The sequence below is a fragment of the Eretmochelys imbricata genome, chromosome 9 (assembly GCF_965152235.1).
Source record: "Eretmochelys imbricata isolate rEreImb1 chromosome 9, rEreImb1.hap1, whole genome shotgun sequence".
Lineage (NCBI taxonomy): Eukaryota > Metazoa > Chordata > Testudines > Cheloniidae > Eretmochelys > Eretmochelys imbricata.
Window position 1 is genome coordinate 53052684 of NC_135580.1, and position 26580 is coordinate 53079263.

General features: G+C 45.6%; 1 protein-coding gene across 15 annotated transcripts in view; it reads right to left on the reverse strand.

Moving 5' to 3' along the window:
* Positions 1-954: 954 nt before the first annotated feature.
* CEP63 (centrosomal protein 63) overlaps positions 955-26580 on the reverse strand; it is a 49127-nt gene continuing 23501 nt past the window's right edge. For 6 of the 15 annotated variants that reach the window (XM_077825518.1, XM_077825514.1, XM_077825520.1 and 3 more), the window contains exons 6-15: positions 26043-26156; positions 23538-23774; positions 23077-23222; positions 22079-22213; positions 21381-21495; positions 14131-14328; positions 11585-11671; positions 9107-9312; positions 7340-7658; positions 955-5053 (exon numbers count right to left, since the gene is read on the reverse strand). In XM_077825518.1, the coding sequence (XP_077681644.1) occupies positions 4895-5053; positions 7340-7658; positions 9107-9312; positions 11585-11671; positions 14131-14328; positions 21381-21495; positions 22079-22213; positions 23077-23222; positions 23538-23774; positions 26043-26156 (1716 nt within the window). In that variant the 3' untranslated portion in view covers positions 955-4894. The remainder of the gene's footprint in view (positions 5054-7339; positions 7659-9106; positions 9313-11584; positions 11672-14130; positions 14329-21380; positions 21496-22078; positions 22214-23076; positions 23223-23537; positions 23775-26042; positions 26157-26580) is intronic. The other 9 variants (XM_077825516.1, XM_077825521.1, XR_013347029.1 and 6 more) reach the window with 8 other exon arrangements.

Consider the following 26580-nt stretch of genomic DNA (forward strand, 5'->3'; position numbering starts at 1 on the left):
TTCAGCTTCACCCCAGTGAGTGAACTGTTACCTCTCCAGCTGGCCTTCAGCCGTGGGGAATTTCAACATCTGAAATGACTAGTTTGGCATGTTCCCTTACACATGTTCCATCCAATAACAGTGGCATCAGAATCCAATATGGCCAGAGTTGGGACTGCCAGTGGGAGATAGGAGCACAGTAGCCTCTCGAGTGTAATTCCAAGGGTCAGTCCTGCAGCCTGCTGTCATTCCCAGCAAGTACTCCTGCTCAGGGTCCAGCAGCCAGCTCCATGCCTCTACAGACCAGGCCAACACATAGCTACAGACTGCTCCCAGAAGCCTATGCTTGCCCCCAAGGTCTGACCTTAGAAAAGCCCCTGCAAATGCCTAGAGGGAGACAAGGCTCTGGCTCCTCTTCCCTAAAATCTGCTTGTCACAAGAAAGTCCCTTGACCTTCACCCAACAGATAAGGTGGCAGGGGGAAGAGAGTTGGAACTGGGGCAGGAGAAGCCTGAATTATTCATATAACAGATGCTCAGAGAGCAATAGCAGTAAGAAGAAATTGCCCTAAAGTAAAAGTAGTTTCTTTGTACACATTCCCCATCACCTATCACGATAACAGTCTCCAGGACTCATTTTGTCCCCTAGGCTACAGGATACTGTTATTACCCTCAATACAACCAGTCAATTTGTTTTAGTCTCTCTCTCTCTCTCTCTCTCTCTCTGTGTACACCCCCACTCCTTGGAGTAAGTAGACACATGACCTAGATGCAATATCACACATGGATAACGAACAATCTACTGTACATCTGATACTCTCTCACATATCTGGTAAGACCACCATTAAAAGTCTTGCCAAGATGGCAACCTTTCCCTTTCACATGGTGCAGACTAGAAATCAAGGCACGACTCACTACGAATTGGGTTCCACATACAGTATTGTTTTTAATTAAACAGAAGGCAAACGTCTGGCTCAGCCTTGCAACTGTGTAAGAAATTCTTTGGTGTTATTAAAAAGGATGAGTTCAAAGACAAAAAAACCCCTCCAGCTTCATTAATTATAAAACTGCTAAGACCAAGTAATTATTCCGAGGGGATGTTCAACATTCAGAAGGCATAAATGAATGCACGGAAACCCTGCAGCTCCAGATAGAAGTGCCAGAAAGCCTGGACTCGCTGTGCCATCTCCCTCCAGGATAAACAATCCTATTCCTCCTCCTCACAAAACGACAGGTACACTTTACAGTTTTATAGCGCACATTATTGATACGTCAACTCTTCCCACCAATTCAAATGGACTATTATCCTTCAGTCTGAAAGGGGACTGGGAGAGTTTCTGTAACCCTGTGCCATGCAGAGGAGTAATTACTCTGAGCTAAGAATTCACATTGCCAGCTGTTATTTGCTAATGTCAGAGGTCTCATCCTTTTTGATATTGGTAAATTATTCTACACACATACAAGTGAAGAACTTTGATAACTGCCTCTCAGCTCCTCCATTTATCAATTATTATAGCTAATTGCTTCAATAATGGCCCAAATGTAATAGCGTATTTAGGCAGAGTGGATTTGATTTAAATCAAATTGATTTAAATCACTAGTCAGGAAGACTCGATTTAATCATGGATTTCTACATAAAAGTGCATTGTTGTTGGTTGTTATAACCTTAATATATACTCTTCACAACTCAGAGATTGATGTAGGTTTCATTTTTAGAAGGTACACACTATACATTTTTAAACAGCGATTTATTTTGAAAACTTTTCAGATTAGTTTTACAACTGTATCAGAAAATGAATGATTGTTTGGTTATTCATTTACCAATGGTAATTGAAGCAGATATTTATGAAGTCATTGGGAGGTGAACTATCTCCAATTCAACAGGTTAATCATTAATATTCGGAGGATTTTCTTGCCATGCTGTATTAGGAGGGGAGCACCACCAGACAGACATGTAAATGGCTTTATTTAACTAAAACAACAAGGTTAAGTATTCTGGATTTTTTTCTTCAACAGCAAACATATTTTATATACATATAATATATATAATAAGAATTAGAATTTATAATCCCTATTCCATGGTGAGATAGTTTTAATTAAGATACATTATAGCTCAAAGATATCTTTAGATTGCTTTTTGAGGAAAAAATTATCAAAAAAATCTGATTTAAATTAAAAAAAAATCAGATTTTATTTTAAAAAATCATTGATTTTTATCCAGCTTGTATTTAGGTGCATGGGATGTTGATGGAATAGTATTTTCATGCCTTTTATTACAGTGCAAGCAAATGGCATATTGCCTTTGATATCCCCAAATGAATAGGGATAGCTGTCATCTTGCTTTGTTTTGAGCAGTATATTGGCTTCATATCTCAGAATGTGGCTGTATAACCTGACCTGATGCAACTGGGGTGATTGCTCCTTTCATGGCACAGTCTGTCTGTTAAGTTTCTTTCCTCTCTAGTTACCACCCACAGCCTCCATAATTGGGCATGTTTGGTGTTGCTCATCTGCAACCATCATCTACTTCAGGATTTACCAAGTTTTGCTAATCATAGGGCAAACTCCTGGCACCTGTTGGAGTCAATGGGAGTTTTGCCACTGACTAGATAATGGCCAGGATTCCATCACCCTAATGTTTATATACTCCAGCTCATGGAAGCCTTGAGATCCTTTGCTATTGTTGCCCCTTTGGCCTGAGTGGTTAGCCGATATATAGGGCCTTGTTGAATTGTTTTCATTGACCTACCTCTGCTCCAATTGAAGTCAGAACCAGAGGAGAGTCAGACCATCACTATGCATGCTGGAAAATCCTGCCACCACAGTGTGACTTCAGGCCCGATATGTTATATGGGAAAGGGAGTGTCCATAATAAATATCACATTGAAAAAAAGGGCACTAGGTCCCATTGTGTGACAGAACAGACTCTGGAATGGCTCTAGAACCATCATTCACATTTATCAAGGACAGCTGGTGGGACCCGCAAATCCTCCACATTTTGAAATTCCCCAGGCACATGAGGAGAGCTCTCAAAGATGCACTGACTTATAGTTGACGGGAGGGGAGGAGAGTGGGTGAGGCAAAAGCTTCCAACAACAGAATATAATCGCCTTTGTTTCGACAGGCATTACTTACCACCTTCACTGGATGGTCTGGATCAATGGAGCTGATTATCACTTACGGCAAGTCTTCATGGGGTCTGTGATTTCAGGTCTTGTCAGTGTGTAAAACTGATGAACAGTTGTGAAAAACTAATAAGGACAGAGAGAAACAGGGAGTGGCAAATGTGGGGATGGAGATGCTAATACAGCACAGTGTACATTTTAAATCAGACTGCATTTATCAGTCAAGCTATGCAGCAGGGTGCGGAGTAGTGTGAATCAATGCCCACCTGGACCATGCTCAGGGAACCCACAGCCTTGCCAAGGAGGGACAGGATGAACATGAGGGGGATGGAGTCTGAGCAGCAGGAAAAGGAAGCACAACAAAGGAGCAGGAGGAAAGACAATGGCCAGGATCTAGGGAGTTAGGTGTGCAACTCACATTGACTTTCAATGGCAACTGGGAACCTAACTCCCCTAGGGATCTTTGAATCTCTCACCTAATATATAAAATCCTTTCTGATTGGTCAGCTGACAATTTATTACAATAACTTTGACTCAGTGGCCTATTCATTGTGAGGACTCTTACTGGAGCCATGTGGCAGCATTAGCTCACCACCTTGTCACGTGACTGGGTTAGCCAATCCGGTCCACTTTATAAATGAGGCTAGTACATAAAACAAAGGAGCTGGTGAGGATAGATTAGGAATTCATTCTTTATCAACAACAAAAGCATCAAGCTTGGTCTCCAATCTGTTCCCTTAGATGTGACAGAACACACACTGAAAACAGTCAAGGGCAAGTGCCTTAAAATGTACTCCTCCTGTCAGAATGAAACGACTTCTGAGAAGCTATCTGGCACACTGACCTGACTCCTAAAACCACTCTTACAATTCCCACCAGCTGCTCAGTGCTCTGTAAAACAGCTGTTGTACAAATATAGTGGCTCTCATTCATGTGTGTTTATCCCTTACACTCTACTTCACCTTCTGTTCCCACTGCTCCTTTTTTATATCCATCACCATAGTGAGAATTCTGCCACCTTTCCTTTCTTTGTTTTCTGCTTGTGTATTTTGCTGCTTCAGTATCTGTGGAAGCAATATAAGAGCAAGATGGAATCGTATGGAAATGAACAGCACAGCACGCAAGCAGCCAGGTGTAGGAGTTGCATGAAGCTCCAGGAAATATTTACCAACAGTACACTAGGAGACGAGAGCCTCATTTGGAAAGTGTTTTCTCCCCCACTTAGGCCTGCTGTGTACCTTGTTTTTTGAAAAGAGCATAACAACCTCTTGGAAGCAGATGGTCAGATTAATTCCCTGGAGATGGTATACAATTGAAAACTCACTGGCTGAAAGATTTACTTTGTGCCTTTTCTTTTTTTGGGAGTGGGGGGAATGAGAATGGGAAAAGGGATTTTTCCTGTTTTGCTTTTATTTATCTTTTTTATAGATATAAAAATAGTTTTAAATAAATAGTTTACACTGGAATTTGCTCCGGGAAGACATCACAATCTCCATGACAGTGAACACACACACGCACACAGTCTCTCCTGGAACAGAGACCTCTAGCCTCCTGAGCCAGTGTTTCAGATGGAGATGTACTTTCACCAGCACAATCACTCCTGCCAGGCAAAGTGTTTTGCTCCAGAGACAAGCACAATTTCCTTGGTTTCCACACTGCTAATTCAGCTTGGGGAATGAGGAGACTTCTTTCCTGCAAGCTCTGAGTTATATTAGGTTCATGGGTACCTCCCCCTCAGTTTGATGTGGTTTAATTAAACCAGTCTTCAAATCCACAGACCTTGAAGAACTGTTACTTCTGGTGTGTGAACTGTTTCACTGTCCTTTCGCTCTCCCTTTTCAGTTCCTCAATGTGAGCATCTAAGCGTTCCAGGATGCGCTGAGATCTCACTTCTTCCTCCTCCAAAAACCTTGCTGCTATTGAGCCAATCGGAGCTGTAGGCAGGGGGCACTAAAGGAAAACAGAGATGTTAACAGGGCTCATGGGCACAGAAATAAACTGCAGCCGGAGGCTTCAACACATGCAATATTCTGGCATTTGACTCTGAGGGGAAAAACAGTGCATTTAATTCAAGTGAAACTGTACTGAACCACAAGCAGTTTCTACATGTTGAGGGAACCTAGAATCTAAGTTATGTCATTATTGACCTTTATTGAGGTAGCAGATTAAGAATCTTAAAAGGTCAGCTGGAAACAGCGACGTTCTAAAAGTAAGGCCCCGGGCGGCTAAGTTAACAAATGACTTAGAAGCAGAAGCCCCATTGGAAGACCTATAGCTGGGATGTCTGCTCTTAAGTCCCTTGCCACACAGCAAGGGGCTAGATTCTGAATCAGAAAGGGACAAGGCCCTCAGGACGCCGCAAAAAGCCAGAAGTAATAGGAAATCAATAATGCAGAGATTGGGTGTGCTTCCAGCCCGTCTGTCACGGTAAAAGAGTGCCAGCCTGAAGGTCAGCAAAAACAGGATTCCAGCCATACTTTCAAAAGGTACAGCACTACATGAGCTGGGCCAAGTCAGGCACCGGGGTCTCATGCTTAGACAAGTCACTGATACAACAATACAGTCCTATTTTGCTAGTTGTGGGGCACACAGGGAGAGATACTGACTCTCCAGGTAGCTTTAGCCAGGCTCCAACAGCAGTGAAAAATCCCATAACACTATCTTGGCGCATGTATCTGCTCTTCATAACAAGGAATTCGCATATCCAGGGCTGGGTGGGAGCTACTATTGCATGGAAAATGACTTCCACAGTTACCTACCCGACCACTGCACTTCTAGGGGGAATCCTGGTCCCTGGGAAGTCAGTGGTAAAATTCCTGTTGACTTCAATGGAGCAAGGATTTCATACTCAGTGCTGAACTTTCTACACAGCTTTAGGGTAACTCAAGACTATGAAAGAGGTTATATAAAACCACTGTCTAATGCAAGTCTGAATCATTACAATGGTTTTATTACGTGAGTTTAGCCACCTTTTCCCGTCCATATTACTCACCCACCCGCCGCTGCCTGTCTCTTGCTACTGCGGGAATGAGTTTCTGAGCAGACTATGAAGTCCCTGCTTTCTGTTATGTAATGTTCAAGGAGGCAGTACGGATTTGTGATGCACAGTTCCCATGTAGCTGGGAGGAATGTGCTGAGCTCCCATCACACTCCTATTCAGCCAGCCCTTGTTGATAAATTGCCATGTGTTCTTTCAAATAAAAAGAGAAGCTGGTTCTGCCACTCACTTGCCTCCCCCAGACAGCTCACCCCCTGAAAGGGGGACATTTCGAAGCTAAGTTTTAAACTACATTAAAAATGAGGGGAGACTTTCAGAGAAGGGAATGTTGGGGGAAGGGAAGGGGAGGTAAAATATGAGATCAGGAAGGAGCTGTTGTCCATCAGGGAAAGCCTGCCTTCAATTTCTTGGTAAGAGAAGACAACTGGGTGAAATCCAAGAGGCTTTCTCTGTATGTGGAAATCACCAAGACAGAAAATCCTGGCCTTTCACAGATATGCAGGGGCTAGTCTCATCCAGTTTACTGCCACTTCTCCAATCACCGTTTTTTTGGTTTTTTTTTTTGGTGACAAATGCTGCCTGCTGGCAACCTCCCTTTCTCTACTAATGCTGTAGGGGAGTGATCTACCAGGGGCATCCCTTTAAGAGCCATAAAATGGTGACAAATTACAGTGTGTGGGTTGCAGAGAACCAAAAAACCCCATGTGCCCTCCAATCAGTACTAGGAAAAATATGTGAACTAATTGCCTACCTCAGAAACTTGATTTCATCCCCCCCATCCTCTATATTTTCAGCATAGCAGTTTTTCCTCTCCTACAAAATATTAAATGTCTGAGCCAAGTTTCACCAAACAGATACTGATACAGAATATTTAATAACTGAAGCAGGTTGCTTCCGTCAGTTGGTACACAACTCCAGTATCGAGGGAGAAGTTCACTACAGGCTGAACCAACTCGGAGTTTAGAATTCGTATTTCAGCAGAAAGTCTTGCCCCAAAGTGTTCTGGGAAATAATCTTATTCCAAACCGTCATTCTAGTTATTAGAGTATTCATCATCCCTGTACTATTTGTTTTCCTGGCTTTGTGTTACAATGTACCTCTACGTGCACACACAATATAGTGGTGTTTAAAAGGTGGTCTCTGAAACCTGCTTATATTTGTCATATAAGAGAATAGAGAATCCTGACTATATCCCTTCTCTCTGAACAGTGACCAACAGCTCCTATATTACTACTTACCAAGGGCACAAGTTCTCTCCGTTGACTGGAGACTGACTTCCTGGATGTATCGTCAGTGAAATCTTGTTTTCCATCCAGCACAGGGGACAAAGGGTCTGTTCCTAGCAGCGAGTCAGAGGACAGGGATTCCTTAGAGCTGCTCCTACTGACATGGGGGTTCGATCCGCCTGATGCATCTGACACAGCGCCCATCCCAGGCAACACATGGTGGGCTTTCAGATTCTGGATCTCCCCTTTGTAGTGCTGAATGGTCTTTTCAAGCCTGGCCTGCAGTTTCCTTTTTTCTTCCTCATGTTTGTGCTGCAGCTCCTGGGTTCTTCTGGAGAGCAGGACAGAAAGCATAAATCTAAAATCAGGATAGTTTGGCTCTGTTTTACGGATCTTATGCAAGGGCTTTTTCTTGGAAAAGTTCAGAGAGGTTAGTCCTCACTTTCTTAATAGGCTTGGCAATTCAAACTGGCTGCTATCACTTGTTTTCACAAGGCCCCAGAAGTACATCCAGTCTCCAGGGAATTCACAACACCACTTATTCTATTGTTCTAGTCATTTGAAGTATTACAGTCTGTGGCACATCCTATTATGACCACAGCTTCCTGTACCACAGCTAATTCCTCCACAAAAACCAGTACAAGTTAACTGAGGAGAATGCATGCATGCTTCGAATATGTGCTAATTTTGCTACACAAAAGCAGCTAAGCATAGCAGCAATAAAGAGCACCAGTAAGGGCATGTCTACACAGCCTTCAACGGTGAGTTAGCAGTAAAGGGAAATCATGTCTTACTAATCTATTAGAGTTCTTTGAAGGGGTCTACAAACATGTGGACAAGGGGGATCCAGTGGACATAGTGTACTTAGATTTCCAGAAAGCCTTTGACAAGGTCCCTCACCAAAGGCTCTTATGTAAATTAAGTTGTCATGGGATAAGAGGGAAGATCCTTTCCATAGATTGAGAACTGGTTGAAAGACAGGGAACAAAGGGTAGGAATAAATGGTAAATTTTCAGACTGGAGAGGGGTAACTAGTGGGGTTCCCCAAGGGTCAGTCCTAGGACCAATCCTATTCAACTTATCTGGAGAAAGGGGTAAACAGTGAGGTGGCAAAGTCTGCAGATGATACTAACCTGCTCAAGATAGTTAAGACCAAAGCAGACTGTGAAGGACTTCAAATAGATCTCACAAAACTAAGTGACACTTTACAGGGTATTCAGATTCAAAACACAGAGGATCCCCCTTTGGGCAAAACCTTAAAGTTACAGAAAACAGGAATAAACCTCCCTCTTAACACAGGAAAAATTCACATAAAACAAAAAGATAAACTAATCCGCCTTGCCTGGGCTGGATGGACCTTTGGTCTGACCCAGTATGGCCATTCTTATGAAGGTGCAGCTTGGGCTCTGAAGTCCAGCCCCATTCCCTAGACTTCAGAGCCCGAGGTTGCACAGTCAAAGCGCAGTCTAAAAAGTTACTTTTAGACTGCTAGTGCAAGCCCCACTAATCCAACTCTGTCAACCCAGGCTGGGAGCCCCACTGTCAAATCCAAAATGCTGTGGAGACATAGCCTAAGAGGCCAGCTAGCACTGCAGAACAAAGATAACAGGGACTAAAAGCTATTGCTCCATTTAAAGCACAACAGCAAATTCCAGAATGGTCTTGTGTCAGAGTTTTGGGGTAGATATTCTGTACAAATGTGGCATCAGAAATCTATTCGTGTGCCTTCGACTTTCCTTTGTAATAGAACAAAAAACTGTCCCCATGCCATGCTCTCACCTGCATTCTGTATCCTTGATCTCAGTCACTTTGCTTTGCATTTGCTGCACGATGCTCTCATACTTGTCCCGGCAGACCTGAGTGGAGAGCTCTAACTTAGCTCTAGTCTCTGCCAAGTTCTTCTGCAGTTGCTGGTTCTCAGACTCTAATTTATTTAGTGCTGTGGTGTAGCTTTCTTGAATGTCTGTTACATGGACATCTTTTGCCTAACAAAGGGAGAGATGTTGAAGTCAATCCAAACTTGTATTTTTCAGGATTTTTACAGAGATAATCTAGATCCAGAGCACAGATAAACCACGTTCTTCCTAGAACGTATTCTAGGAGTCCCATTTTAAGGAGTGAAATTTCCAGGCTTTTTACTAGCAATACCACCTCCAGAGGGTAAATCAACTGCTGCTCTCTTATTGAGTCTGCAACCAGACAGAATGAGCTAAACAAGCAGAGATGTGAATTTCCTTCATTCATCTCGCTGAGAGTGAACTTACAAGCCAAATTTGGGAGTCACTTAACTGCTAAATGACTCCTCAGGCACACCCAAACAAGTGTTTGCGCACTGGTGCGGCTAGATGTACTAGGCACCTTCCATTTATTTGAATGGGCTTTACATAGGGAATGACTTCTTTCCTGCTGCAGCAAAGTGGTAAAGTAATGACTTGGGACTGACAAACCTAGAATTCTGCCTCCAAGAACATATTATAGACAAAAGAAACTCCCTCTGTGCAACCCCTCCCCTCCACACACACACGTAACATAGCCAACGCCAGGTCTGTGGGCATGAGCAGAAATGTATATAGTTCTGAAATACGACTTCCAATCTTTTCTCTGAGTTTCACACATTAATTACTTACGTTGTTAAGCCATTCAAAAGCAGGAATGGGTTGTTTGTACACAACTATAGTGATTCAGTTTTTGACATCCAGTTCTCTCCCTGCCCCCTTTTCTAACTGGGGAAAGGAAATTTCTATTTCCCAACTGTTTTTCCTCTATAGACTTTCCCCTTCTTTCTTTTTGTCCATTCACAGACAACCCCAAAGCTGTACCTTGGAAAAAGTTCAGAGACCACCAGTTAAGTCTTCAACTTGCTGATAGGCTTGGTAATTCAAACTGGCTGCTATCACCATCTATTCCATTCTATTTGGGTTCTTACGATGCCCTTATGTCTACAGTATCTCAGCACTATCTAGTTGTGCATTAATCAATAAGACTAACATCTGTCACATGTGATTTGTTCTCTTTCTCATCCTCTACCCAGGTAGGAGAATTGTGTATGCAGCATACAATTGTGTGTTGGTGGGGTTGTCAGGGTTGTTTGTTGTTTTTGTTTTTGTTTTTTTTTGAAGAGATCTGTGCGACTCTGGGTTTATATTAAAGAAAGCAGGTTGGACATGTGTGCCTAGCACTTCAATGGGAAATGGTGAGGTTTGGGATGGTCTTTAGTTCCTGGGAGTCTCAGACTGGCCCCGGAGAAAACTGTTTCTCTTGCACAAACTGCAGACTTCCGACAACTTAGTACGTTTTAGAGCTGGTTGAAAAACAAACATTTGTATTCTCCATAAATAAATAAAATGCCCCAGAAATATCTTCCCTCAGAATGTTTCTGCTACTTCATTTTAGTGTCACTGATTTTACTTTCCTGTGCATTGCACAGGTGGGGAGTAACCCAGGCTGAAAGGATGTTTTGCTCTGAGAAGTCTCTGCATTAGTCACCAGTATATTCCACCCTTTATGCTAAGCCCCATCTTTCTCTCCCTCCCTATTATTCAGAACTGCCACCCACAGCGACATCTAGTGGTAGCAGCAAGTCAAATAGATTTTCTGTAAATTTACATGTTTTTCAATGCCACATTCCACCAGTGCCTACTGACTAAAGAGAGGGGGGAAAGTCTACCAAATTCCCTCTCACCAGGAAGTAAAATGTATTTTCAGTGCAGTAGCTGCAAGAGCCAGAGTACTTATAGCTCTCAAACTTGTGGAGGAGGCATCAGGGATTTATAGTTAGACTCTTGAATCTGCTCAGAGCTTGAAGGCAAGCTGATAAAAACATGGCATGTACTACAATGTGATGACAGGAGCCAGCAGGAGCCAGTGGCTAGGGCACTGAACCAGGGATTGGGAGTCCTGGGTTCTATCCCCAGCTCTGCCACTGGTCTGATGGGTGACCTTGAGCAAGTCACCTCCCCTTTCTGTGCCTCAGTTTCTCCACCTGTGGATAATGTAACAGGGATAATGAAATCAACCTCCTTTCTCAAGCCCTTTGAAATCTACTGATGAAAAGTGCTGTATAAGAGCAAGCTATCATCATAATCTCTGGGTCTCACTTTCCTCAACTGTACAATGGAAGGGAATGATGCTTACCCAGTTTTATCAAGCACTTGGCAGCCTAGGTGTGGAAGGCGATATAAGCACTACTACTATTGCTACCACACAGCCCACCACCAGGACACTAGGTCATCTGAATTGCTATTCCACATTCCATACCCCCAACACACTAGACTCCACCTTCTGCAACATCTCAGAGAGGTGACGGTTCTCCAGCCTCAGGGTTTCCAAATGAACCAGAATCACCTGAGAAGACAGGATGAACACAAATAACTAATCAAAGACCTACATGCTATCTTTTCCCACTTTTAGCTCAAATGCTAATGTAGCTTAGGAAGAAAGTTCTGAGTTGTAGTCCCCACTAAGTTTGCAATGGCACCTGTACAACTTATTTAGTATACACAGTTCAAGCCATCCTATTTTCACATTGGTTTGTAGGATTTTATTGCCCGAGTCTAATTAATGTAAGAGATCTCAAATTGAATTCACAGAATCATAGAAATGAAGGACTGGAAGGGACCTTGAAAAGTCATCAAGTCGAGCCACCTGCACTGAGGCAGGACCAAGTAAATCTTGACCAGGAGTTTGTCCAGCCTGTTCTTAAAAATCTCCAATAATGAGGATGTTATAACTTCCCTTGAAAGCCTATTCCAGAGCTTAATTACCCTAATAGTTAGAAAGTTATTCATAATATCTAACCTAAATCTCCCTTGCTGCAGATTAAGCCTATTACTTCTCATCCTACCTTCAGAGGATATGGAGAACAATCAATCACATTCTCTTTATAAAAGCCCTTAACGTATTAAGGCTGTTAATCAGGTCCAGTTTTGTTGACTTTTCCTCGATAGTCCAGATTTTCTAAACCTTTTATCACATTTGTTGCTCTCCTCTGGACTCTCTCCAATTTGTCCACATGTTTCCTAAAGTTTGGTGCCCTGAACTGGACACAGTTACTCTAGTTGAGGCTTCACCAATACAAGCAGAGCAGGACAATTACCTGCCATGTCTTACATATGACACTCCTGTTAATACACCCCAGAATGACATTAGTCTCTTTTGCAACTGCATCACACTATTGACTCATTCAGTTTGTGATCCCCTATAATTCCCTGATCCTTTTCAGCAGTATTACCACCTAGTCAGTTATTCCACTTTATAGTGATATCATCTGGACCACAATTCCCTGGTTTGTTTATGAAAATATCACATGGAACTGTGTCAAAAGCCTTACGAAAATCAAGAGGTATCACTTCTACTGCTTCCTCTCTATCCGTCAGGCTAATAACCCAGTCAAAGAAGGAAATTAGGTTGGTTTGGCATGATTTGTTCTTGATAAATCCATGCTGACTATTCCTTATAACCCTGTTATCCTCCAGGTGCTTGCAAACTGATTGTTTAATTATTTGTTCCAGTATCTTGCAAGGTATCAAAGTTCACTGGGTCCTCTTTGTTCCCCCTTTTAAAGATAGGTACTATGTTTGCCCTTCTCCAGCCCTCCGGGATCTCACGGGTCCTTCAGGAGTTATCAAAAGGGAATTTCTAACTGTTCTGAGATTGCTTCAGCTAGCTCCCTAAGTACCCTACAATGAATTTAATCAGGCCCTGCCAACTTGAATACATCTAAATATTCTTTAACCTGTTCTCTCCCTATTTTGGCTTGTGTTCCTTCCCCCTTGTTAACATTAATTGTGCTGAATATCTGAAGCAAAATAGTCATTAAACACCTCAACTTTCTTGATGTTGCTTCTTAGCTCTCCTTCCCCTCTAAGTAAAGGACCTAGTTTCCTTCATCTTTATCTTGCTCCTCATGTACTTATAGAGCCTCTTCTTATTGCCTATTATGTCCTTTGCAAGGTGTAACTCATTCTGTGCTTTAGCCTTTCTGATTTTGTCTCTCCTTGCTTGTGATTTTCTTTTGTACTTCTCCTAAGCAATTCATCCATGTTTCTACTTTTTGTGGGATTCTTTGTTGATTTTCAGGTCATTACAGAGCTCCTTATGGAGCCATATTGGCCTCTTAATATTCTTCCTATCTTTCCTTCGCACTAAGATAATTTGCGTGGAGATCAAAATATGGATGGTTACTAAGAGGGGCTCCAGTTTGGATGGGATCATGAAGCCTTCCTCTGGTAATCGTCATTTGCTCATAATCTCCAGATCTACCTCAATGAACAGACTGACTTTCCAGAGACAGCAGCACCATTCTGCTCTTGGTTTAAGAGTCTCTAAATTGAGCTGAAAGCTGCTGCTACTTTGGTACCACATGGAACAATGAGTTGGTTCACCTTGATCAAGTAGAGATTGTCAAGAGTTCCTCTTTGCTCAAGGAAAGCTTCTCTACCCCTTTCCTTCCACACAGCTGACAGCCTAGGATAATGCCAGAGCTCCATAGACAGCTACAATAGGATCCTCCTCACCCAAATCAAACTCAGAAATTTTCTACACCCCTTTTAGAAGGAAAGACGAGTAATGGCTACAGGTTTGGTTAGGAAAGCAAGAGGCTGTGGGGGACACAACAAGGTTAGACAGCTTCCCTGGGAGGCTCTCCAGTCCCTTGCTTTGATCATGCCAGTCTCTGGATCCCACAGCTAAAAACACAAGAGGGAAGGAAAGCATTAGCTTAGCTGAAATACAGGACTCTGTGCTGCAACCCTCAGGGCCCCAAGGGCCGTGGAGACAGAGGAAGAGCCTTCAGTCATTTTTACCCTGTGCTCCACAGCTTTCCTCTCTGCTCTTTCAATCTCCGTTCTCATTCGTTGCTCCATGTCAGAAGTGGACCCGCTGGATGAGGCGATAGCAATGTCACGCTGGTGCAGCACCTGCGTCAACTGGGAGATCTCCTTTTTCATCCCTTCTAGCTCACTGCTATGAGTTTGTTCAGCCTGAGACAGCTGCTCCTTCAGCTGGAGAGAGATATGCATGAACCACCCATGGATTTTTAAAGGACAAACAGCGAGAAAGCAGATGTGCTGACACATGAGTTATGTATAATTTTAGCACTGGCTGGTGCAGAGCTCTATGCAAGCTTCCTCGGAATCTTCTGTTAACATACTTCAATCCTGACTTATAACAAACTAACTATCTCATCCCTTTGGTGGTCTTCTGCTTCCCCAGTTACCTGTTGGGGTAAGAAGTGGGTTGTGAATAAGTACCCACTGCAGAGCTTAAGCCCGTCAAAAGGGCTGAACACCCACACCCCTCATTGATAGCAGCTGTGAACACTTAAACCTTCTGAAAATCAGCCCACAGATCTCAACCTATCTATAAAGTGCCATATCTGTAGTAGAGATGTAAATATCCGTTTAAAAAGTTAACCATTTAAACAATTAAAATTATGTCATGTAATCAGCCCCGGGGCTGGGGGTTAATGGTTAGGATCAGTTAACCGGTAAGACTAATGCTTCTAACCGTTCAGTATTTTACATCCCTAATCTGACCTATTTCTACAGCACCACAGTCTGTCTATCTAGATACCACACAGCACTCATCACTGTAGTATCTCACGGCCTCCCAAGTACTTAAACATAGAAATAATAGGACCACCACTTTCTCTTTCCTCTTCCCCAGCCTGTGGAGCTGTTTGTGTGTGTAAGTAAACAGGCACGTCTAAGATGAGGTGTCTGTGTATGTGAAGAGCTACATAGAAGAAATGAGATTTCCAGTACGGTCTGAAAGGGGTGTGGTGACAATCCCTTACTTCTTAGTGGGAACAAAGTCTGTAGGCTAGCTCCTGCTCCTGGGAAAGTTCTGTCTGTCACACTGACAAGCCTAACCCCAGTGGCATACTGTTTCACCATCCCAGCAGGATGTTGCTGTTAAGGTCATAGTTGCGGGGGTGGGGGGGGAGATCTCTCAGGTTGCTAGGACCAATCCCAATGAGGGATAACCCAAATATGAGTGGTGTATTCCATGGGGAGCCAGTGCCAAGGGCAGAGCACTAGGGTGATGTGTTCACTGCAGACGGCTGCTGTGTTCTGTGCTAGCATATGGCTGTGTACCTAGATATCTAGACGGATACAAACTCACTCATTACACTTACTACCCTAAAACATGTTCAGATACAGATCTCAAGAAGTGAAATGGGAAGCACATTATACCACTGGGCCTGCTAGATATCACCTCCTCATCTCAATTCCTTCTACTTTTGCGAATCTGCTGTCATAACCAGGGTCAGAATCGCTCTAAACACACCCCTTCTCAGGAAGGAATCTACAGCCCCACATATATGGACAGGATATACGACAGTTAGCCTCGCACTAATGTCAAAAAACAGCCACAGTTCTCTGGGTGTTACTTTCTGCACAGAACTATACCACATTTTCCTACCTACAGTAAAATGGAAAAAAAGGTTACCTACCTCTCGTAACTGGTGTTGCTCATGTCTTTTCCAATAGGTGCGCGCACCACGTGCACGCTCATCAGAAGGTTTTTCCCCTAGCGGTACCCGTCGGGTCGGCTATGGATATCCCTGGAGTGGCGCCTTCATGGCGGCGTATATAGCTCCCTGCCAACCCGCCACCTTCTCAGTTCCTTCTTGCTGGAATACTCGGACAGAGCGGAGGCATGTGGGATTTGGAATGAACATGAGCAACACATCTCAAAGAACAAACACTTACGAGAGGTAGGTAACCATTTTTTCTTCTTCAAGTGATTGCTCATGTGCATTCCAATAGGCGACCTCCAAGCAGTTTTCCTGGAGGAGAAGTTCTTCCTGAGTTCGCTTGGTTGCTGGATGCAGGACTGCCCTGCTGAAGGCTGCATCGTCCCTCGCCTGTTAGGTGATGGCGTAATGCCACGTGAAGATGTGGATGGAAGACCGTATTGCTGTCTTGCATGTATCCTGGATAGGGACCTGTTCCAGGAATGCTGCGGATGAAGCCTGTGCTCTTGTGGAGTGCGCCGTCAGCGAAGGGGCTGGAATCTTAGCCAGGTCGTAGCACGTCCTGATACAGGACGTGATCCACGATGAAATGCACTGGGACAAGATTGGAAGCCCCTTCATTCTCTGTGATTGCAATAAAGAGCCGTGGTGACTTATGAAATGCCTCTGTGCCCTCAGTGTAGAATGCTAGGGCACGACTGACATCCAGGGAATGGAGCATTTGCTCTCTGTTACTGGCATGGGGCTTAGGGAAGAACACAGGTAAAAATGTCCTGGTTCACATGAAACTGGGAGACTATCTTTGGTAGAAACATGGGGTGAGGGCATAACAGCATCTTGTCTTTATAAAAGACTGTATAGGGAGGCTCGGAAGTCAGCGCTCTGAGCTCAGAGACCCTTCTAGCCAAGGTTATGGCTACCTTCCAGGAAAGGTAGGACATAGGGCAGGTCACCATGGGCTCGAAAGGGGGCCTCATGAGTGCGGACAGGACCAGGTTGAGGTCCCACTGGGGAACGGGCCGTTGCACCTGGGGATAAAGTCTGTCCAAGTCTTTGAGAAACTGGCCCACCATGGGATTGCTGAAGACCGACCTACCTGCTGCTCCCAGGTGGAAGGCAGAAATGGCAGCCAGGTGTACCCTAAGAGATTATATTGCCAACCCCTGCTGCTTGAGGTATAGTAGGTAGTCCAAAACAAAGGGAATTGGCGCTTGCTGTGGAGGACTGCCCCTCTGCAGAGACCAGATATGTGGCATGCGTGGAGGGTTTCCTACTTCCCAGCAGGTCTTCCCTCACTGGGTCCGAACACTGAAGCTCAAGCAGATTCAACCATGGAGTTTCCACACAGTGTGGTGGAGGGACTCCAGGTTCGAGTGTTGCAGGCGGCCATGGTCCTGTGTAATGAGGGTCGGGCGCACGGGAAGGGCTTGTCGTCTGTCCACTGAGAGGTTCAACAGCATGGTGAATCAGTGCTGGTGGGGTCACGCTGGCTCTATGAGGATCAAGGAAGCCCCTTCCTGGCGAGTCTTGAGGAGGACTTTGTGTATGAGAGGGAAGAGCGGGAACGTGTACAGCAGGTGACTCGTCCACGAAAGGTGAAAGGCGTCCGTGATGGATCCTGGGCTGTGGTTCAGAATCTAGCAGAACCGCTGGCACTTCCTGTTGCTCCGCATCATGAACAGTTTATGTGGGGAAAGCCCCATCTTTGGAAAATCGTATGCACGATGTCCAGCCTGAGGGACCATTCGTGATTGTGAAACGCCCGGCTGAGGCAATCGGTCAGCTCATTTTGTACAGGCTGACATATGCCCCAACAGTTTCATGCAATTTCTGGCCATCATTGTGGGGAAATCGGTGAAGGTTTTCAATAATGTCCCTGAGTCCTTGAAAATGCAGCTCGGGCAGGAATGCCCTGGCCTGCATGGAGTCCAAGAGAGCTCCTATGAATTCTATTTTCTGCATCAGGACTAGTGTAGATTTGGGCACATTCAATATGAGGCCCAGCCTGAGGAAGGTGGCCCGAGACAGAGAGACATGCTTCACAGCCTGTGCTTGCAACTTGGCCTTCATGAGCCAGTCGTCCGCCACACACTTCATGGATACCCGGGAGGGGCACCGAAAGCCCAAATGGGAGCACCCTGAACTAGTAGTGCTGGCCACTGACCATAAAGTAAAGAAACCGTCTGTGGGCCGGAATAATGGAAATATGAAAGTACGTATCTTTCAAGTCAAGGGTGGCATACCAATCCCCCGGATCCAGGGAAGGAATGATGGAGGCCAGAGAGACCATGCGAAACTTTACTTTCCTTATGAATTTGTTACGGTCTCGCAGAACCAAAATAGACCAGAGCCCACCCTTGGCCTTGGGGATGGAGAAATAGCGGGAGTAGTCCCAAACTACTGAGGGACCTCCTCTATTGCCCAAGAGAGAGGGGTGATTGCACTTCTTGTAGGAGTAGTTTGTGAGAAGGGTCCCTGTAGAGGGACAAGGAAGGGGGGTAGGAGGGAATAGAATTGGACAAAATATCCCACGTCCACCGTGCTTAGAATCCAGTGATCTGATGTGATCTGAGACCAAGCACAGTAGAAGCGAGACAGTAAATTCACGAAGAGGGGGTAAGGATCCGAGCTCGGTACTGGTGCTCCGTCCTCGGGCGCATCTTCAAAAGTTTGGCTTTGGGCCCGGGGGCGGGGCTGTTTGGAAGAACCCTGGCCTGGGCCTGAGGAGGACTGTGACGGGCATCTCCTATGATTCCTGCCCCTGTCTCCAGCACGAGTCTCGCCTCGGGGGCCCAGAATAGAAGCGGGATGGGGGCTGAGACTTAAATGGCTTTCTTTGGGATGCAGGGGTCTGGATTCCCAAAGACTTTAGAGTCGCCCACGAGCCCTTAAGACTGTTCAAGCAAGAGTCCGTATTTTGGACAAACAAGCCTGCACAGTCAAAGGACAGGTCTCCGGTGGTATCCCGGACAACTGCTGCCACGCGCTGTGTCTCATTGTAACGGTGGAGGCCATAGTCCGAGCCGCCAAGTCTGCCACGTCTAACGCAGCCTGGATGGAGGATCTTGGGACCACTCTGCCCTCTTCGAGAAGCACATCAAATTCCTTGTGCGAGAAAGCCGGGAGCAACTCCTGAAACTTTGTTAAAGTGCTCCAGGAATTGAAAGCATAGTGGCTGAGTACCGCTTGCTGGTTGACCACTCAAAGCTGGAGCCCCACAGTCAAGTAGACCTTTCAGCCGAAAAAGTCCAGCTGCTTAGCATCCCATGACTTTGGACCGGCACCTGGCTGCCCCATCGCTCCTTATGGTTTGCCACTTTGACCACTAGAGTCCCTGGGTTGGTGGGTGGGTGAAAAGGTGTTCATACCCTTTCTGCGGCACAAAATAACGTCTCCCCACCCCTTTAGCAGTGGGTGGTATAGGGGCCAGACTCTGCCAGAACACCCTAGTAGCATTCTGGATAGTTCTTATCAGGGACACAGCCACCCTAGATGGACCCTCCAGGGCAAGGATGTCCACCATCGGGTCCGACTCCTGTGACCTCCTCCGCCTGGAGGTTTAGGGCCACCCTCCTAAGAAGGTCCTGGTATCCCCTGGTGTCCATCGCTGGCAGGGTGGTGGTGCTGCCTGCCACCGCCTCGTCTGGCGAGGAGGAGGAGGAGGTCCGTGGGACCAGGTCTTCCTGCCTTTCTGGCTCCCTGGAGGCTGGGTCAGGTGTGTCAGTCCCCCCGTGACTGGAGGTGGCTCCAGTACAACTGGTGGTACTGGTTCGGGTGCTGTTCCTAAGTGTGACAGCCCAGAGTCCTTGTCTCATGCAGGATCCTCCAGAGCCCTGGATGTGTGGTGAGACACAGACATTGCTGAGGATGGGGCACAGGGTGCAGACGTCATCAATGCAGCCCTGGAGCCCTGAGCCTGATGATTGGCCCTTTTGGACTGCTTGGGCCTTTGTACTCGGCCCTGCCTGGGGTGGCCAGGATACCACCGGTGCCGACAAGTCCACAACTCTGCAGTGCCAGGACCACGAGTGGTACTGGCTGCATCAGGAGACAGAAAACTCAGCCTCCGACTTGGAAGAGTACTCTGAGCCTGACCACAAGGAGAGAGAGCCTGATGGTGCCAGGGAGCGGTACCGGGGTAATGGGTAGAGGTGCTGTAACATCATGGGCTTGCTGTGATGATGAACACGGGCCAGTGCCACCATCACTGCCATGAAGCGTGCCGGAGATGGTGCCACATGGGGCACCATCATAGATGCCACAGACGGTGCCGTTGTCAGTGCCGCTGACAGTGCCTGAACTTGAGCCAGCATCTGCAGCGGTGCCGTCGCTCACATCTGCGGGGCTGGGACTGCGCCGTCATGGCAATAAGGTCCCACATTGCCTTGTAGGCATCCAGTGTGGAGGGAAGGTCGAGCTCTTCAGGAGGATTTGGAGGAATCCACCAGCACTGAACTCGACGGACCTCTGATCGGGGCCAGAATTAATGGTGCCAGGTCTTGAGAGCCAAGCCGTGTCCTGCCACAGGATGCACCCCGCTGGAATCCCCTTGCGGCTTCTTACTAGGGGGAATGACCCCCGTCCGCCTTCTTTTTCTTATGAGGCACTGGGGACTGTAAGTGGTGAAGAGGTCTTTCCACGGTGCACTGAGGCTGGGGCGCTGCACACCGATGATGCCGGTGCCATTTCCAGTACCGGTTGAGGGCAGAGGGCCAACTCCATCAGGAAGAGCTTTAAATGATAGTCCTGCTCTCTCTTAGTCCTGGGTCTAAAGCTCCTGCAAATTGGTCACTTGTCTGTCTGATGACCTTCTCCTAGGCACTTAAGACAAGCAGCGTGTGATCACCTCTGGGCATAGGTTTCGTACACCTCTTGCATGCCTTAAACTCCTGTGACTGAGGCATGCCCCGGTGCCTGGGGAAAACCAGGGTGGGGGGGAGCCCCTCAAAATAAGCTTAACTACTATACAACTATTGATTAACTATTTACAAATAAGAAAAGGGAACCACTAGGTAGCCATTTGCGAATGCAAGAGACTGAGCTGCTACAACGACCATCACTGGCGGTAAGACCGACCTGAGCAGGCAGTGGGTCGGCAGGGACCTATATATACCGCCATGAAGGCGCCACTCCAGGGGTCTCCACACCTGACCTGACAGGTACCGCTAGGGGAAAACCCTTCTGACGATCATGCACACAGTGCGTGCACACACCTATTGGAATGCAATGATCAATCACTCGAAGAAGAACTGCTATGTCAGTGAGGCCCTTCCATTGCTTATTTCCTTCAGCCATCCACTGCCACTTTTAAAAGCACAGACCAAGACTACGCTCTTCCACTCAAGGTAAAAAAAAAAAAAAAAAAAAAAAAAAAAAAGACATAAGGGAAAGTTGCATGTGGGATCCTCAGTTCTCTCCCACCCCTTCATTCTGAGCAACCATTTCCCCCACAACATACTCTGTTCCTTCATCCCTTTCTTTGCTTTGCTAATACAGAGCACACAGAGTTGTTGTGGGCAACTGTGTTAGCTAGTCCTCAAACCTCGCTCCCACTCCAAGACTCAGGGGTCTTACCTTTTTAATCTCAGCCTTGGCCAGGCAGTGGTGTTCTTCCATCACCTGCAGCTCTTTGCACTTCTCTGTCAGCTCCTTGCTCAGCTGTATACACCTGGCATTTATGACTCCCAGGCTGGGGGCAGAAACAAACAAACAAATCACAATTTAAAAACACCCCCCATGAGCCACAATGCAGGTTATCTCAGGAAACCAGCATTCACACATCTATCCTCTCTACCGAAGTCATTTTGACAGACCAACATTACTGCAACCTTTTCTGATTAGATACAGCCATTTCTCTTTTCCTTACCAAAGGAAAGTTACCAACTTCCCTTGTAAACCGGGGATCTTCTCTACAGATCCATCAGTGGAGAAATTCCATCACAGTTTTTACTCAGAACAGGAAAGATGAGATGTAGCTCTCAGCAGCTGACTGGCTATTTAGTTTAACAAAGATTTCCCTCTCCACTACAAAGGAAAATGACATGTCTAAGCATACTAAAGAAAATATTTTTTAAAACCTAAAAAGGTATATTTAACAAACAAACAAACAAACCCTAACATCCCACTGTGGTAAGATTTTAGACTCAGATTTCTATGGACTCTTAAAATACTAGTGGTTTGGACGATTTTACTGTGGTTAACAGCGCTGGTGAATAAGACATTATACATGCCATATTGTCTGTGTGTGACTGAATTTTGAAGTTGTCCTCTACCTGCCCTCAAGACGAGCCACCTCTGACTGTAGGTTCTTTTCATTCTTCTGTGCAAGATCCAACTGCAGGAGTACGTGCTCCAGCTCTGGGAACTCCTGTGACAGCCATTTCTCACGCAGGTGTTCTTCCAGTGACCTATGCACAAACACAGGACCATCCCAGAAGGCCTTAGTCTCTTGACACACCTCATCCCCCTGTGTATTGATATAAGAACAGTGATATTTTCTATTCTCTGACAACACAAGGCAGTCCAATAAAAGACATTACCTCACCCATCTCGTCTCTGCTCTAGCTCTACAAAATCCACCAAGATGTAATGTTATAATGTGGCATCTGTGAATATTCTGGATGCCCCAAGCATCTCATCCTGATGACAGGCCCATGTTTGAATTCAGTCAGATTATGACAGGCCGCCACCAAATTAGTAAAAAACCAACACAACTGGGCAATTTCAATCCCACTGGCAGATGCTCAGTAATCCCTGCTGCAGGGAAAGGCATAGCTGCTAGTTCTCCTGTGTATACTTCAGTGTCTCTCTCCACCAGTATCAAGGCAGAAAGCGGCTGATGCCTTTGCCACAATCATTATAACCTTGCTGAAGCCTTGACCCTATGCCCTTAAAGTTAATGGGACCTTTGCACTGACTTCAATGAGCACATTTAGTGGCCAAAGGATGTTTTCTCTCTCCACTACTCACCTGAAATACACGAAAAGGGAATCAAACCACAATGCACTGACTCAGGAAACCTACCAGAGAGCCAAGGCTGAACCCCTCTGTATTTACAATACTTCTTCACTGTTTGGATGCCAACTGCTTTTGAAGCAAATGAAGAACGGGCACCCTTACCTTACAGTGTCCCCCTAGAGCATACTAACAGCCATAAGCTCACACTCCAAGCATAGAGAAAGAGCTCCACAGGCTCAGAGAGTCACTTAAGGTCACAGATCTACATTGAGTGGGGTGACGGCCAACCACATTTAGATGCCAAGGATCAGACCTGGTAAGGAGCTCCTTGCTGTGCAGGGTTTCAGTTACGCTGGCCAGCTCCTTATGTAACTGCTCCTGATGCATCTTTGAGCTCTTAATGAAATCCTCCTGGGACTGCAGAGTGACTCTCAGCTCCAACTTCTCCTCTTGTAATACCTACAAGAGAGGAAATGGAAGTTACTGTTGCAGGATTGGACAGAATCAGTTTAGTATAGTTGGGCTGGAAATGAATTGTATTTTCAGATGCCAAAAGAAGCATTAGAAGGGTAATGGGCTCACAATGCCACATGGGTACAAAGCTGGCCTCACGGCCAGCTTGGAGCCTCACACAAAGGCACTGATGGAAGGGTGGGAGATCTCCAGGGTGACTGTACCTCCCAGGTGATAATCGCATCTTGAGATGGTAAGGGAATGCACTGAACTACCCCCAGCACCCTCCATGGACAGCTCTCACTGCTACTTCTCACAAACCTCCAGCATTTTCTTAGAATGCCCCAGCTCCTCTTGGACTCTTTGGTGATCCTCCAGAATCTTCTGATTGGCTCCAGTCAAGTCATCCACTCTCATGTTAAGCCTCTCCACCTCCAGCTCATTGGCACAGATGGTATCATTGGCTCGCTCCAGCTTGCTGGTTAAATGCTGGATTTCCGATTGGCTGGCCAGTTGCACAGATTCCAGCATCTGCTTCCGATTGGTGAGCTGAGTCTGCTGACAGAGGTTGTTGCTGTGTTATAGCTAAATTACATATAAAGAGAGGTGAAATAAACAGATTCGAAGCTTCATGAAGGCTCCACACCGATACTTCTCGATGCAACATGCCATTTTCTCTGAAAGCAGTGCTGCCCTTCAGGGAACAACAGGAGGTGCTGCGTCAGGATTGTACATAGGTGAGGCCTTTGAGGTGGGGAGAAGAAAGGAATTGACGGCATCCTTATGATTCCAAAAGAGGTTCTGAGGGCATCTAAAGAAAGAGAATCTCTGAAGCAGACAACCCACACTGCCCAAGAGATTGAACAAACAGTAAAGCGGCCTAAGTTCCCTGTCCATCAACCCAGGGGTTAGATCTAGCCAGAGGACAAAGTGGAAGCAGATTTGGAAATACCATATATGAACTACAAAGCCAGGCAAATCTGTTAATCCCACATGGAGACAAGGAGCAACTCCTGACAGACGGAAAAGGAATCAAATAGAAATTAGAAACTGGAGTGACGGCAACAGCCAGTCATGTTCTGTTTCATGCAGTGAATCTCCGGTACTAGAAGCTTGCTAGAACACTCACTTTCTTGAGATTTGAAGGTTTTATTGTTTTAAATGTAAATTAGAGAAAGAAATAGAATAGAATAGAATACTTACATTAAACATATCACTGACAAACATTATTATTTGCAGACTGACATAATTTAACAAATGAGTAATGTCATATGCCTCTAAGAACATTCACTTTCTGAACACTTTTTTTATGTAGTGCCCAATATACGCAGTGTTGTCATTACCCTTGCAAACAATACACAAACCTGGATCACAAGGAGCAATGGCTATGAAAGTAAAAGCATGTGGTTGCCCGAGATGGCCCAATAAACCAACATGCCAGACTGGCTGAATTCATGGACAGTTTCTGCAATAAATGGAAAGCCTGAAAGTAAAAGTTAAGACCCACAAAGGAAAGGCCTAGCCATAATCTCCTATGGTGCCATGTAGGAGACCCAGTTTTGGTTGCCAGCCTTTAGTTTATTAGGCTGGCAGGGATGGAGGGAAGGCACTCCTCACTGGGCAAGAGAAAGCCACGGTCTACTCCAGAGTAACCTGCACAGTTACAGTGACAAAAGGGAATCCAGTCATCCTTAGCTGGAAAAATGGCACCCCTGACTAATGTGTTGGGTGGGGGCAAGAGTGTGCATGGGATCTGCAGATCTCATCCAACCCTTTGTCAGAAAAAAACAAAACCAGAAAATGCTGTCAGGATGTGTTTGTGACAGGTTTTATTTTTTTAGGTTGAGATTTCCAACACAGTCGTGAGGATTTAGGCTTCCATCACATTTGCCAATAAAGGTGAGCTTAAGTCCCCGAGACTGCTTTGGAAATCGCAACGTAAATGTCCCATTTTTCTGCTACACTGTGATCTAACACACTGGCCAGTGCTCCAAGGACACGTCTCTCCTTGGAAGACTGAAATAGCAAGGAGAGAGACAGCAGCGGTGAGACCTTCTGCTCAAAGGCCCACTCGGCATTTGTGGATCTGCTAGTGTTGGCCCCTCATAAAGCGCCATTAGTGCCAACTCCAATCCTGTCAACACAAACTGCAAAACTCCTCCTTGCCAGAGCTTCCACTCAGCAGCAATTCAGGTGCCCATTAAGCGAAAAGCTCCCAACAAGAGCTTATCATCAGCATTTGCTGTAATTGTGTCAGTGTAAGCATCTTCACAGCTGGGGTCTCGGTCAGCTCATCAGACTGCTGCAGCAGCATTAGCTCGGGAATGGATTAACTTTTCAGGAACAACAGCACCATTCTGCTCCTGTTTTAAGAGCCTCAAAAACAGAGCTAGAAACTGCTGTTACTTTGCTACCATGTGGCAAATGCCTTTTGTACGACAAGACTATTTTCAAAGAGCAACTTCTGTATAGCTGCAGCTACACAGCTGAGGATTGGCAGGTACATAGCTTTGAACAGGACGTGACAAAAGTTATTTTAAAGTGTCATGTCCTGTAATCTCCCCCCCACTCCCAGAAACCCTCATCTTACTATCTTCCCCCTCCTAGTATTTATGAGTGAGATTGAGTGTACGGGAGCCACGGGGAAGGTTTAGCCAGCCTCCATTAACAGACTTCAGATCTTTCACTGCTTGTACTGTATAGATGAGTTTACTCCATTAGGACCGATAAAGTCATTTCAGTTGCGATCTGAAGTGGATTCACACTTGAGGGATTTCATTAGCTCGTCACTGCAAACAAACAACTTTCAGCGCACATTAATTGTACCTGAATGAGCTCAGATTGCTCTGTCAAAGCCTTCCTCTGGGCCTCCAGTGACGCCACCTGTTGCTGGTAAAGCAACCGCTGCTTCTCCCAGTCTAGAGATTTCTGACGGAATTCCTGCAAGGATGATTGAGATGACCTGGAATTTACCACCCATTTGGTTGTCAAGATCATCCCCTCCCAACTCTCACTAACATTCTCTCTCCTGCCACTGTATACTCGTGAGCCTTCCTCCACAGCAGGGAAACCATTAGCCAGTCATTTAATGCACTGACTCAGCATTAAAAAGTCCCTCACACTGTGCTGTGGCATTGCTCTCTCTGAGTTAAAACCTTCATGTCAATTACTGCTACTTACAGATGTTGAGTGCTGATTCATGACCAGCTCTACAGATTTGCTGTCAGAGCATTAACAATTCTACTTCCCTGTAACTTTACAAGAAAAGGTTGCTACTGAACTCACTAAGTTTGCAAGTATGAAGTAACAATAATTCTTAACCCAGAAATCAGACACTGCCTCATAGAGGTGTTTTGGAGAGATT